Genomic DNA, 11,675 nt, shown 5'->3' on the forward strand with positions numbered 1-11,675 from the left:
GGAGCCAGCCCCAAACCTCTCTGCTTACGGCCGGAGACGAGAGCCCAGCCGCTCCCCGCAGCCTCACCTTCTCCCCGCGCAGCCGTAGCCTTCGGGGGGGCTTTTTCTGATGCTCGGCTTTTAAATATTTATAGGGTTTTTGCTCGCTATAATCCAGTTACGCGACTTATCTGAATCTGGTTCAGCTCAAAGAAATGTGTGTCATTAACATCTTAAACACCCGATGATCACAAGCAGCACTCAGGGAAAAATGGAGTTGTCTGGAAAAATACAAAGTAATCCACCCTCGCTTTCTGGCTAAGTGAGCGGGAGAACGAGGATTAAAAAGACTCGGTAGAAGGGACATGAAAGCTACTGATCTTCCCCATTTACACCCTATCCACCGGTTCCGCGGCAGAGGAGTCTCGGGTTGTACCCCACGGCGAGAGGGGTCCAGCCCCCGGGGCCAGCCTCCATCGTGCCCTGCTCTCCCCGTCGCGGCAGCGACAGCTCCCAGGGAGTTTTCCCTCCCTTCAGAGAGACAGAACTAAATGTAAAACCCGACCCCAGGCTGGCGAGAGGCACAGCGCTTGCCCTGCCGCCCGCGGCCGTGCCCCGCGCGTCACGCGGCCCCCGCCCGGGGGGGTTTCGCCTCGCCTGCCGCCCCCGGCCAGCGGATCTCGCCTGCCCCGGCCATCTGGCTGCGCCCGAGGCGATGGAAACTGTTAAACGCAGTTGGGAGCAGAGCTGTGAACGCATCCCGGAGGTTCCCGGCAGCCTGCCGCCCCCCCCGTGCCACCCCCAGCGCTGCCGGCGTTCACCTCCCTCCTCCATGCCCGGAAACCTATTTTTCAGCCTAAATTTGATCAAGCTTAAACCTGTCCATCAGGGAAGGGAGCAAAAACACCCGCCTTGTCCCGCTGCTCGCCCAGGCCCGCAGTGAGCCGGGGCAGGGGACAGAGCAGGGGCCCGGCGCCCCCCACCCTGTGGCCTTGAAGCCAAATTACAGCACATCACCCGGGCTGGGGAGCAGCTTTTCCGGGAGCTTCCCAGCGCTACGGGCAAGGCCGGCGGTTTTCTCCCACCCTTGCATCTTCTCGCGTGCTTTGCCTGCTACTAATCACCGCGCTTTGCTTTCCGTGCTTTTACCTCCATTTCTCTGATACCAGAGATCTGCACTGAAAATACACACCTCCCGCTAACGCCTCTCAGCGATTAGCGTCTCCCAAGGCCTCTGCGACGTGCCTTCGGCAGCCCCCCGGTCCTCTCGATAGCTCTCTCGTCCTCCGCTATTTCTCTAATAAAATAAAAAATAATCAGCATGCAGAGAGGGCGATTTCCCCACGCGACACCGACTCAACACGGGAGCCGAATGCTCGCGAGCCGGAGGGACGACACCGCATCCAGCCTCTCTAATAAGGCGAACTTCATCTCTAGCCTTTATTAGACGAGCAGCTCTCAAACAGAAACCACACTTCTACTAAATCAGCATCAAAACAGGCCAGCGTCAGCGGGCCCTGAAGACCCAGGGGCGGGGAGGGGTGCGGTGGGACCGCGTGCCTCACCTTCACCTTCAGAACTGGCCACAAAATGAGCCATTTTCCTCAGAAACTCCTCAAAAAGCCTTCTCGAACCGTGAAACCGCACTGCCGAGCCGGGGCATTCCTGCGCTCCAGCCGCACACAGCCCTGGCTCCCGGCTAGCACCGGGAGATCTAGTTCTGGCCCAGGCTGAAGGTGACCAACAACGAAGCAAAAAAGGGGGGAAAAAAGGTTTTTTTTTTACGATTACAAGGAACAAGAACAAAGGCTTCACCTCCTTCTCAGTACAATCATCTCTTTTTTTTTTTCCCTTTAGGACAGGAGGGAGACCTGGCAAGTTTAGCAGCTCTGGGAAGGCCAAGCAGACGACGCCCACGGGGAGCCGAGGAGACTCGCTCCTGGAGCGAGAGAATCGCTCTGTGAAACGGCTTCCCGGGGCCTCACTCAGCCGGCCAGTGCTGCCGCAGCATCCCGGCCACTCAGGCAGGCTTCTGGCAAAGCCAGAGAAGGGAAAAGTGGGTATATCCAACATTAAAGTCAAACAAAAAGCAACGTCGAGTCCTTCCCGGTCAGCTCCCCGCAGCTGCGGAGCGCAGGGAGAGGCGCCCGCCCTCGCGCTCCCCTCCCGACGCGTGCTGCGCGGGGGGACGCCAGCATCCTCCGGCGCTCCCAGCGGGAACACGTGGGAGTTTGACAGTTTGGTTACTTTATTTTTTTTTTTTTTTTTTAATTAATGGCTCTGTGTAAACCTCAGTTAAACGTCAAGCGCGTTCTGCTGCCACACCGAGGGAACGGTTCCCCCCCAGCCAAACTACACCACGCTGGCTTTAAACCCCAGCAGACACCAACGTCTCCCAGGTCCCCGAGCAGGGTGGGCAGCGCCGGGGGGCCAGACCCTCCTCACGCTCGGCTGGAGCCAAACATCCTTCTTGCACACAGTCCCGGGGGATCAGCAGAGCTGTACAAAAAGGTGCGAGCCCTCCCCGCGCTGCTGGCACCTCCGGCCATCGCCCAGTTTACGTGTCCCTAGCAAAATCCCTTCGAGAGACATCGAGGTTCGAGCGAGCGCTGGGGACAGCGCTGCCTCGCAGCCCTCTGCACGGTTTGGGTCTGTCCTGCTCCTTCACCGCAGCCGACGCCGGCTGCATCCGGGGCTCAGTAAATCTTCTGTCGGCTGGGCAGGATGGCCTCCTTGATGAAGGAGAAGATGAGGAGGATACCGGAGCGCTTGCCCCTCTTCCCCTTGGTGAAGTAATTGGAGACCACGTCGTCTGCGGAGAGAAGGGAAGAACAATTAACACAAACCCGCTGACGGCCAGGGGAGTCCTGGGGTGGGTCGTCTGATTTCAGGGTGACGCGTGAGGTGCCTGTAAAGCACGGAAGTTTCTGGTTTGCTCACACCTGGCCTACCCGGGTGTTCCAGTAAGCCGCTGCCAGGGAGCCCAAATCCCGAGCTCCCTTTCTTGAGCTGTAGGGAGAGTCCAGGGAAAGCGACAGGGCCCCAGGAACTGGAGAGGTGCAGGATGTAAAGCTGGAACAGCCCTCCGCTCTGCTCACCCTCACCCTGTCCTGCCTCAGCTTTGGGAAGGCTTTACCCGACCAGCTGCCCCCCTTCCCTCCTCCGTGCAACGGGAACGGGGCGTGTTGAGCAGAGCCCCTGTCAGAAACCGGTGTCTGCCCGGGCCTCGGGAGCGCTCACCTCCAGGCTGCACCGTGGAGGGCAGGACGTTCTCTCCGGCCGACAAGGAGACGAAAAAAGCAAAAGGAATTAACCACAGGCAGAACGTGAAGTAGGCGAGAACCTGCGGGCAGAGCAAGAGAGGCAGTGAGAGCCGAGCCGCAACGCGCTCCGTGGCCTTCCACACGCCGACTTCTGTCCGGGCTGCCTCAGCCCCAGCTGCACCTCCCTAGGATACACCCCCAGTTTCCACCTGAACCCCTCGAGAGAAAGGGCACCGAGGGGGAGAACCGCAACTCAACCTCCCCCGAGTCTCTCGGGTGCTGTGAAGCTGGTAAGGGGATAAAATTCACCCAGCAACTTCCTCGTAAGGACAGGGCGCGCAGGAAAAGCCCTTGCTCCTGTCCTAGGCGCCTGAGATCTTTACTGCTCCCAAAACCCAGAATTTTAAAGAGCACAAATAAACAAGCAGGAAATTGGCTGTGCTGTTATGACTAATTAAATCCTCTTGACACCTTCCAGGGACCAAAAGGAAGAGTCAAGACCTGGGCTTGCTCCTCCTGCCCCGGGGTGGGATGCTGGCGTAGCACGAGGAGTCGGCGCTTGGGGGAGCAGCCGCTGTGGTTTGGGGAGAGCCGAGAGGTGCCGAGCTGCCGCACCGGCCTCCTTGTGCGCGCAAATGCTGGAGAAGTGTTAAACTTCATAAAAAGGTGGTTGTTTTTTTTCATTTTGGTGGAGTTTTTCGGTTTGTTTTTAAAATTTGCACCAAGTGGCAGCTACCGTCGGGCCCAAACAAGCCCTTCTGTGAATTTGGACCTTCGTCTTGGCAGGTGTGAGGGTGGTGAGACAGAAGAATCAGCACGTCAGAGACATAAAAATAATGAGGAGCAATTATGCCAAAAGGGAAGTGATTTGTGGTTAGTTTGTAAAAAAAATGAAAAATAGTATTATTTTCTATTTTTCCTAGTTTTTAGCATTTCAGAAGAAAAATCTGTGCTTAAAATTCAATATTTCTTCTGTCCTTCAGCTGGCTGAGAAAGCCCTGAGTCCACACCCGAAAAAAGAAGCTGCAGCTTCCCTGGTACTTCTGAGGGAACAAGCACAGGAACCCCCAGGGAAGGGCTGCGAAAAATATCCTCAGTGTGCCTTACTGCTGACCGAAAAAATGGCGTTTTCCTCTCCCTCCTCCCACCAGCAGCTCCACGCTGGCTGGAAAAACACGGATCGACTCCTTCCCAAAGGTCTCTGGCTGGAAGAACACGGATCGACTCCTTCCCAAAGGTCTCTCACCTCAGAAAACAGGTAATACTCCTCGGCGAAGTACTGGAACGCTAAGTAGTGATTGAATATAACCAGCACTGCCAAAAGAAAACACAAAGTCAGTCTCCAGCCTGGAAAAAATACCATCGGCGTATTCCAAGGCCCCCGAAAGGGGACATCCACCTCCGCTGCCACAGATTCCACGAGGAGCAGTTCCTCCCTGCCGCGCGTCCCCTTCCCCGCCGCCCCTCTACACCTGGAATCCTGCTGTCGCTAAAATATTTTCACGCATCTAGTGAGAAATGGTGTGAGCAGGCAGAGTCCCCCCCAGCTCCATTCTGCTACCGTGCGCAGCCCCCGTCAAGTCCCTCGTCCCTCCGGTGCGTTATTCTCCGTGTCCCCGAGGGCAGCCTGGAGAGCCCGGCCTGACACTTGCTAATGCTGCGCAGCGCTGAGAGAAGCAGCGAAAAACCCCACGTCCCCGACAGCTGCTGCGGAGAGAAGCTCTTCTGCCATCTGTAAACCAAGTCAAGCTGAAAGGCGGCCAGGACAGTAGGGTTAGCACTGTCCTCAGCGGAGAAAAACACCTCTTCGCTCTGAAGAGGCAGGAAGGGGAGCTTGCTTTTGCCTTTCATTCCGGACGCCAAGACAGCAGCCCCAGCCCAGGAGCACCGGGTCAGCAGAGCCCCAGCAGGAGACAGCCCCGACACGAAATGCCGCGTCCCGCCCTGCTTTATCGTCCTCTCCAGCCTACGGACGTCACCGAAGATCAGGATGAGAGTCCAGGTCCGCCAGAAAATGCAGCTCCTGATCTACGTGCCACGGGAGAGCCACGCTCATTTTTCAGGCAGCGGATAAAACCCTGCCTACGTGAACGCTTTGAGGAGCAAAGGTACTTTAGTCAGACACAGACAGCACCCTGAAACAAGCATCAGGACTCCAGAAAGTCACGCTGGAAGAAATTTTGCCCGTTCGCTACTTAAGGCGTCGCTACAAATCACTCAGAGCAGAGGTTTGAAGTCAAATCCGTGCACAGGACACTAAAACATGCAGGAGACTCAGCAACTCGCAGTGGGAGGAAACCATTTGACCTACTCAAGCAGCCAAAAACCAGTTTAATTGGCAGAGCTACTGGCCCACCACCCCAGACCCAGCGGCAGAGCTACTCCCAGGTTCAGCCCACGACACGGCTCTGGATGTTCATCAGCCAAGCGTGGCAGACAAACGACTAAGCTGCCCGCTTCGGCAAAAATATCGGTAGTGCTAATTTAAGCCCCTGCCCGCCCCCGCAGCACAACCCCGCACCCGCGCCAGCCGCTCGGAAGAGAGGAGAGACCCTCGGGCCCGTCTCGCAGCAGGGCGTGCCCAGGCAGGGCCAGGCAGCCCGCGGCCCAGCCGGGATGGAGCCCCGGCGGCCGCAGACACGGGCTCGGCAAATACCACAGGAAAGGTGCAAACATGAAAAATAAAAATCCCCGATTTAAGCTCGGCAACGCGCTTTTCTAACAGGACTTTCTCCAGTAACCCTGACAAATTTCCACATTAATTGTGGACACCTGTCCCAAAGCTTTTCTGTCTCTAAAGATCAGCTCCTTACGATGACACACACGCACCGTCTCGTGACGTCAGGCTGTAATTACACACGCCGGGTTTTTTAGTTTGCTTCAAATCCCTCCTGCTCTTTACCAAGACCCAGTGAAGGCCCAGAACAGGGGGTCTGCAGGACGCCGAGCTGTGGGACAGCGGGGATCTCGTTTCCCCAGCGCTGCCGCCTGCGTTTGGAGCGGAACCGGCCGGAGGGTGAGGCAGAGGGTGCCCGGCAAAGCCCGGTGTCCCCGGCTCTGCACCGGGGCACAGAGCCGAAGGCGCTTCCCATGCCACCAGACCCAGCCCACGATTATCGCAGCCACATCATAAAACGCAATTAAAAAGTACTGCACAAAGCTCAAAGTCCTTCCGAAAGCCACGATGGCTGCAACAGCAAAACCCAAACCTTCGCTGCCACCCAGAGCCCACCCAGTGATGGGGGCAACGAGGCTTCCTCCGCCCCAGCGCCCACTCCCACCCTGGCGCCCACTCCCACGGGAAGGCGACGGCCCCACTCACCGCAGGACAGTATGAAATTGGAGGACGTCAGGACGATGAAGGGGAAGGTCTGCAGCAAACCGAAGTAGACCAAGTTGGTGAAGAGCCCCACGCCCACCATGAAACCGGGGAAGTGTTCGAAGAGGTAGAGGCCGACCAGCACGGCCGAGGAGAACTGGAAGAGAAAAGGGGGGTTGCCTGGGGCACAGACGGGGTGCAGAGATCGGGCAGCTGCGCAGGCAGGAATCCTGCCATGAGCAAGAGGATTTTTTAGCGTGCTCTGATGGCACCGCATCTCCCCACCCACCTCCCACTCGGCACTGGCCCCTTGGGAAAGGTCCAAACGGGAATCCCACCTTGCTGCTGTGGCTGGGCCTCAGTTTCCCCAGCCAGGGAGGGAGAGCTGTCGCCCGGGACGGGTTAGGCAGGATCACCACCTCCCTGGTTAAGCGAGGTGCCAATTGAAGCAGCCTCTGCCGACCTCCCTCCTCGGGAGCCGGAGCCACCCTGGGGCCAGGGGAAGCGGGACCTTCCCGAGCACTTGTCCCCTCCGTGCAGAGCCGACGTCCCACGCCACAGCCGCTCTGCCAGCCCCGCTGCTGCCCCAGGCGTGATTTTGGCAAGGAGGCGCCCGTTTCTGCAAGCGCAGGGACTTACGCAGATCATGTATTTGATTATCCTCCTGGTGACAACCGTGTACTCCTCGATCAGCTCCGCCAGGTAGTACAGCCCAGCAGCTGCGGGGGAAACGCCTGGCTCAGCCCCACGGGCCGGGGGGCACGGGAGGGACCGGGGCAAACACCGGCACCTTCAGCCGTGGGGGTCCATGCTCACCCCGTCCGGGAGAGACTGAAGGGCAGGGGTGGCCCCCCCCCCCCCCAACTCTCTGGGGCACCCAGGGAACCTCGGAGGCACCCAGGGGAGCCCCAACCTCTGCAGCACCCAGGGAACTTCAGGGGCACCCAGGGGAGCCCCAATCTCCGGAGCACCCAGGGAACCTCGGGGGCACTCAGGGGACCCTCGATCTCCGGAGCACGCTGGGAACCTCGGGGCACCCAGGGGACCCTCGATCTCCGGGGCACCCAGGGAATCTCGGGGCACCCAGGGGACCCTCGATCTCCGGGGCACCCGGGGAACCTCGGGGGCACCCAGGGGAGCCCCAGTCTCCGGAGCACCCAGGGGGCCCCGGGACACCCCGGCCGGGCCCGGGCCCCCGGGAGGTGCTGGACCCGCGGCCCCGAACCGAGTGCCAGCAGGAGCCCAGGCTGCTCCCTCCCCGGAGCCAACCCCCTGCCGAGAAACGCCCGACATATGGCGACAGCCCCCGGGAGGAGCCTGCAACCGCTCCTGCGTGGCGGTACCCCCGAGCGTCCCGGTCCCCGCAGACCCCCGGCGGCGGGCTCACCGATCGCTAGGGTGACGAAGGCCACCTGGATGAGCAGGGACAGCCAGCTCAGCGCGTAGATGAACCACATGGCGGGGCCGGGCCGGGCCGGGCCCCGCCGCTCCCGGTTCCTGCTCCCGCTGTGGCGGCGGCGCGCGGCGCTGACCACGCGGCGCCGGAACAAGCGAGACCCCCCCCCGGTCCGGCCAGGCCGCCGCCGCCCGGCGCTACAGCGGCCCCTGCAGGAGCGGAGGACTCCCGCGCCGCGCTCCGCTGCCGGAGGGGGCGGAACAGCGGGGGCGACCCCGAAACGTACAGGACCCCCAAAACTGTACAGGGGGCCCCGAACTGCGAGGGGACCCCGAAACGCACAGGGACCCGCAAAACTGTACAGGGGGCCCCGAACTGCGGGGGGACCCCGAAACATGCAGGGACCCCCAAAACTGTACAGGGGGCCCCGAACTGCGGGGGGACCCCGAAACATGCAGGGACCCCCACAAACCGTATGGGAACCCCCCAAACTGTACAGGACCCCGAACCATACAGGGATCCTCCAAACCATACAGGGACCCCCCCAACGATACAGGGACCCCCAAACCGTACAGGAATCCCGAAGTATACAGTGACCCCCCCATACTGTACACGGACCCCGAACCCTATAGGGACCCCCTCAAACCACACAGGAATCCCCTTCAACTGTATAGGGACCCCCAAAACCGTATAGGGACCCCGACCCACACAGGAACTCCCCCCACTTACACAGGGATACCCCAAAACCATACAGGGTCCCCAAAACCGCAGAGGGACCCCCAGCCACACAGGGATGCCCTAAACCGCACAGGGACAGCCCCCCCCAAACCATGCGGGGACCCCGAACAGTACAGGGATGCCCCGAAACCGCACAGGGGGCCCCAAACCACACAAAGACCCCCCAAACCGTACAGGGACCCCAAACTTCATGGGGCTCCCCCAAATTGTACAGAGAACCCCCCAAACCTGTGCAGGGACCCCCTGAAACCATATAGAGACCTCCCCTTGCACCCATATAGGGACCCCGATATAGACGTCCCCCTCCATGTGTATAGGGACACCACCTGCAGCTGTATAGGGACCCCCTGCACCTAAATAGGGACCCCCTGTCCAGTCATACAGGCTCCCCCCACCCACAGCCATAGGGACCCCCTCTGCACCCGTGCAGGGACCCCGGACGCTGTATAGGGACCCCTGCACCCATTCAGGGATTCCTCTGCACGCATATAGGGACCCCCCTGCAACTCACGTAGGGACCCCAGCACCCATATAGAGACTCCCTTCACCTGTATAGGAACCCTTGCACCCATATAGAGACCCCAGGGGACCCAGAAGCCACGTGGGGATGCCAGGGACCCCAGCACCCATATAGGTACCTCTGTATCTGTATAGAGACTCTCTGCACCTGTATAGGGACTCTCTCCATCCATATAGGGACCCCTACACCTGTGCTGGGACCCCAGCACCTATATAGGGCCCCTCCCACCTATGTGGGGACCCTCTGCATCCATATAGGGACTCCCTGCACCCATATAGGGATCCTTGCACCCACATGGGGACCCCAGGCTGGGACCCCCGCATCCATATGGGCATCCCCTGCCCCATACTGGGACCCTGGGCTGGGACCCCCTGCACCCACACAGGGACCTCGCAGGGACCCCACCCCAGCACCCTCACGCCGGGCCGAATCGTGACCCACTGTGTGTCTGGGACCGACCCCTCCCCACCCCAAAGCTTGGGGACCCCCCGGAGGGGGCCACCCTTAGCCTCTTCCCTCCCCTGCAGCTGCGGTGGGGCTGCACTGGGATGCACTGGGCTGGTACTGGGTTGGTACTGTCTGGCACTGACCTGCACTGGGCTGCATTGGGATACGCTGGGCTGTACTGGGCTGGTACTGGGCTGTGTATCCAGGCCAAGGCTCTGGCTGGAGGCATCCCCTCCTTCCCCCGCACCTGGGGGGTGCCTGGGACCCCCCCAGCCCTGCCAGGGCACCCAGCAGCCCCCCGCCCGGCTGGATCCCGGGGGGGACAACCACTGTGGGGAGGATTTTGGGGTGCTGGTGTGGAAGCCCTCACTGCTAGGTGCTGGGGTGCTCGCTGCAGGGTGCTGGGGTGCTCGCCGTGGGGTGCTGGGGTGCTCGCTGCAGGTGGGCTGGGGGGCTCAGTGTCCCATCCCGAGGGGAGAGGGGACAAGCTCACGGGCAGGACCTGTCACGCGTGCACCCACCCACGCACACGCACCCACGCGTGCGTTCCTCCACCCAGCAGAGCCCTGGGGGCAGAGGGGGGCAGAGCTGGTGTCCCCGCACCTTGCCCCCGCACCTTGCCACCCTGTGCCTGGCACGGCCCGGTTCGCACCCACCTCCCTGGGTCTGCAGCTCTGGGGCATGCTTAGCACCCCCCTGGCACCCCCCTGCATTCCCCTGCCTTCCCCTTGCACCCCCCCTGCACCCCCCTGCACCCTCCTGCATCCCTCCTGCACCCCCCTGCATCCCCCTGCATCCCTCCTGCACTGCTCTGCATCCCCCTGCATCCCTCCTGCATCCCTCCTGCACCCCCCACATCCCCCCTGCACCCCTCTGCACCCTCCTGCACCCCCCTGCACCCCCCTGCATCCTCGTGCATCCCTCCTGCACCCCCCTGCATCCCTCCTGCACCCCTCTTCATCCCCCTGCGCCTCCCTGCACCCTCCTGCACCCCCCTGCACCCCCCTGCACCCTCCTGCATCCCCCCTGCACCCCCCTGCACGCCCCTGCCTCCCCCCCACATCCCCCCTGCCTCCCTCCCCCCCGCACCCCCGATCTCCCCTCTCCCCTGGCCCCGCAGCTGGCTGGGTGCCCGAGCACCCTCAGGACAGCGGGTGCAGCTCAGCCCCCCGGGGCGAGGGGGCGAGGGGCCGGGCGGGGCGGGGGGCGATGGAGGGAACCGCTCCCGCTTTTGCCCGCAGCACACTGTTATTGTAGGGTTGCGCGGGCAGCGAGCTCTGTACCCAGCCTGTTATTGTAGGGTTGCAAGAGAAATGGGTTATTTACCCACAGCGGCGTTAGAAGGTTGAGAGAGAAGTGGGTTGTACCCCCCGAGCTGTTATTGTAGGGTTGCACGAGCACCGTGCTGCGTACCTGAACTGTTATTGTAGGGTTGCACTGTGCTGCATGCTCAACCTATTATTGTAGGGTTGCATGAGTATCGTGCTGTGTACCCTGAGCTGTTATTGTAGGGTTGCATGAGTATCGTGCTGTGTACCCTGAGCTGTTATTGTAGGGTTGCACGAGCAACAGGTTGTGTACCCCGAGCTGTTATTGTAGGGTTGCATGAGCATTGAGCTGTGTACATAACCTGTTTGTTATTGTAGGGTTGCAAGAGAAATGGATTATTTACCCACAGTGTTGTTATAGGTTGTGAGAGGTGTGGGCTGGACTCCCAGAGCTGTTATTGTAGGGTCGCACAAGCACCGTGCTGTGTACACGAGCTGTTATTGTAGGGTTGCCCCGTGCTGCGTACTTGACCTGTTATTGCTTGAGTACCAGGTTGTGTACCCTGAGCTGTTATTGTAGGGTTGCAAAGCATCGAGCTGCGTACGAGGCCTGTTTGTTATTGTAGGGTTGCACGAGCATCGTGCTGTGTACATGAGCTGTTATTGTAGGGTTGCACAAGCTCCAGGTTGTGTACCTGAGCTGTTATTGTAGGGTCGCAGGAGCAGCGTGCTGCCTACCCGACCT

General features: G+C 60.6%; 1 protein-coding gene across 1 annotated transcript; it reads right to left on the reverse strand.

Annotated features, from left to right (window-relative positions):
• Window positions 1–2,226: 2,226 nt before the first annotated feature.
• Window positions 2,227–8,099, reverse strand: TEX261 (testis expressed 261). The gene is made up of 6 exons (XM_075148318.1): window positions 7,949–8,099; window positions 7,201–7,280; window positions 6,565–6,718; window positions 4,489–4,556; window positions 3,220–3,322; window positions 2,227–2,791 (listed from the first exon to the last, which is right to left on the reverse strand). The coding sequence occupies exons 1-6, from the start codon at window positions 8,016–8,018 to the stop codon at window positions 2,676–2,678; spliced, it is 591 nt and encodes a 196-aa protein (XP_075004419.1). The 5' UTR covers window positions 8,019–8,099; the 3' UTR covers window positions 2,227–2,675.
• Between the last annotated feature and the right edge of the window lie 3,576 nt (window positions 8,100–11,675).

The sequence above is a fragment of the Calonectris borealis genome, chromosome 4 (assembly GCF_964195595.1).
Source record: "Calonectris borealis chromosome 4, bCalBor7.hap1.2, whole genome shotgun sequence".
Lineage (NCBI taxonomy): Eukaryota > Metazoa > Chordata > Aves > Procellariiformes > Procellariidae > Calonectris > Calonectris borealis.

Excerpts from the sequence above, each read along its gene's own strand:
- TEX261 (XM_075148318.1), bottom strand. The coding sequence starts at position 8,018 with ATGTGGTTCATCTACGCGCTGAGCTGGCTGTCCCTGCTCATCCAGGTG. Across the intron at positions 7,281-7,948 it reads CTTCGTCACCCTAGCGATCG|CTGCTGGGCTGTACTACCTG; the intron begins GTGAGCCCGCCG and ends TTTCCCCCGCAG. Across the intron at positions 3,323-4,488 it reads AGTATTACCTGTTTTCTGAG|GTTCTCGCCTACTTCACGTT; the intron begins GTGAGAGACCTT and ends CTCTGCCCGCAG.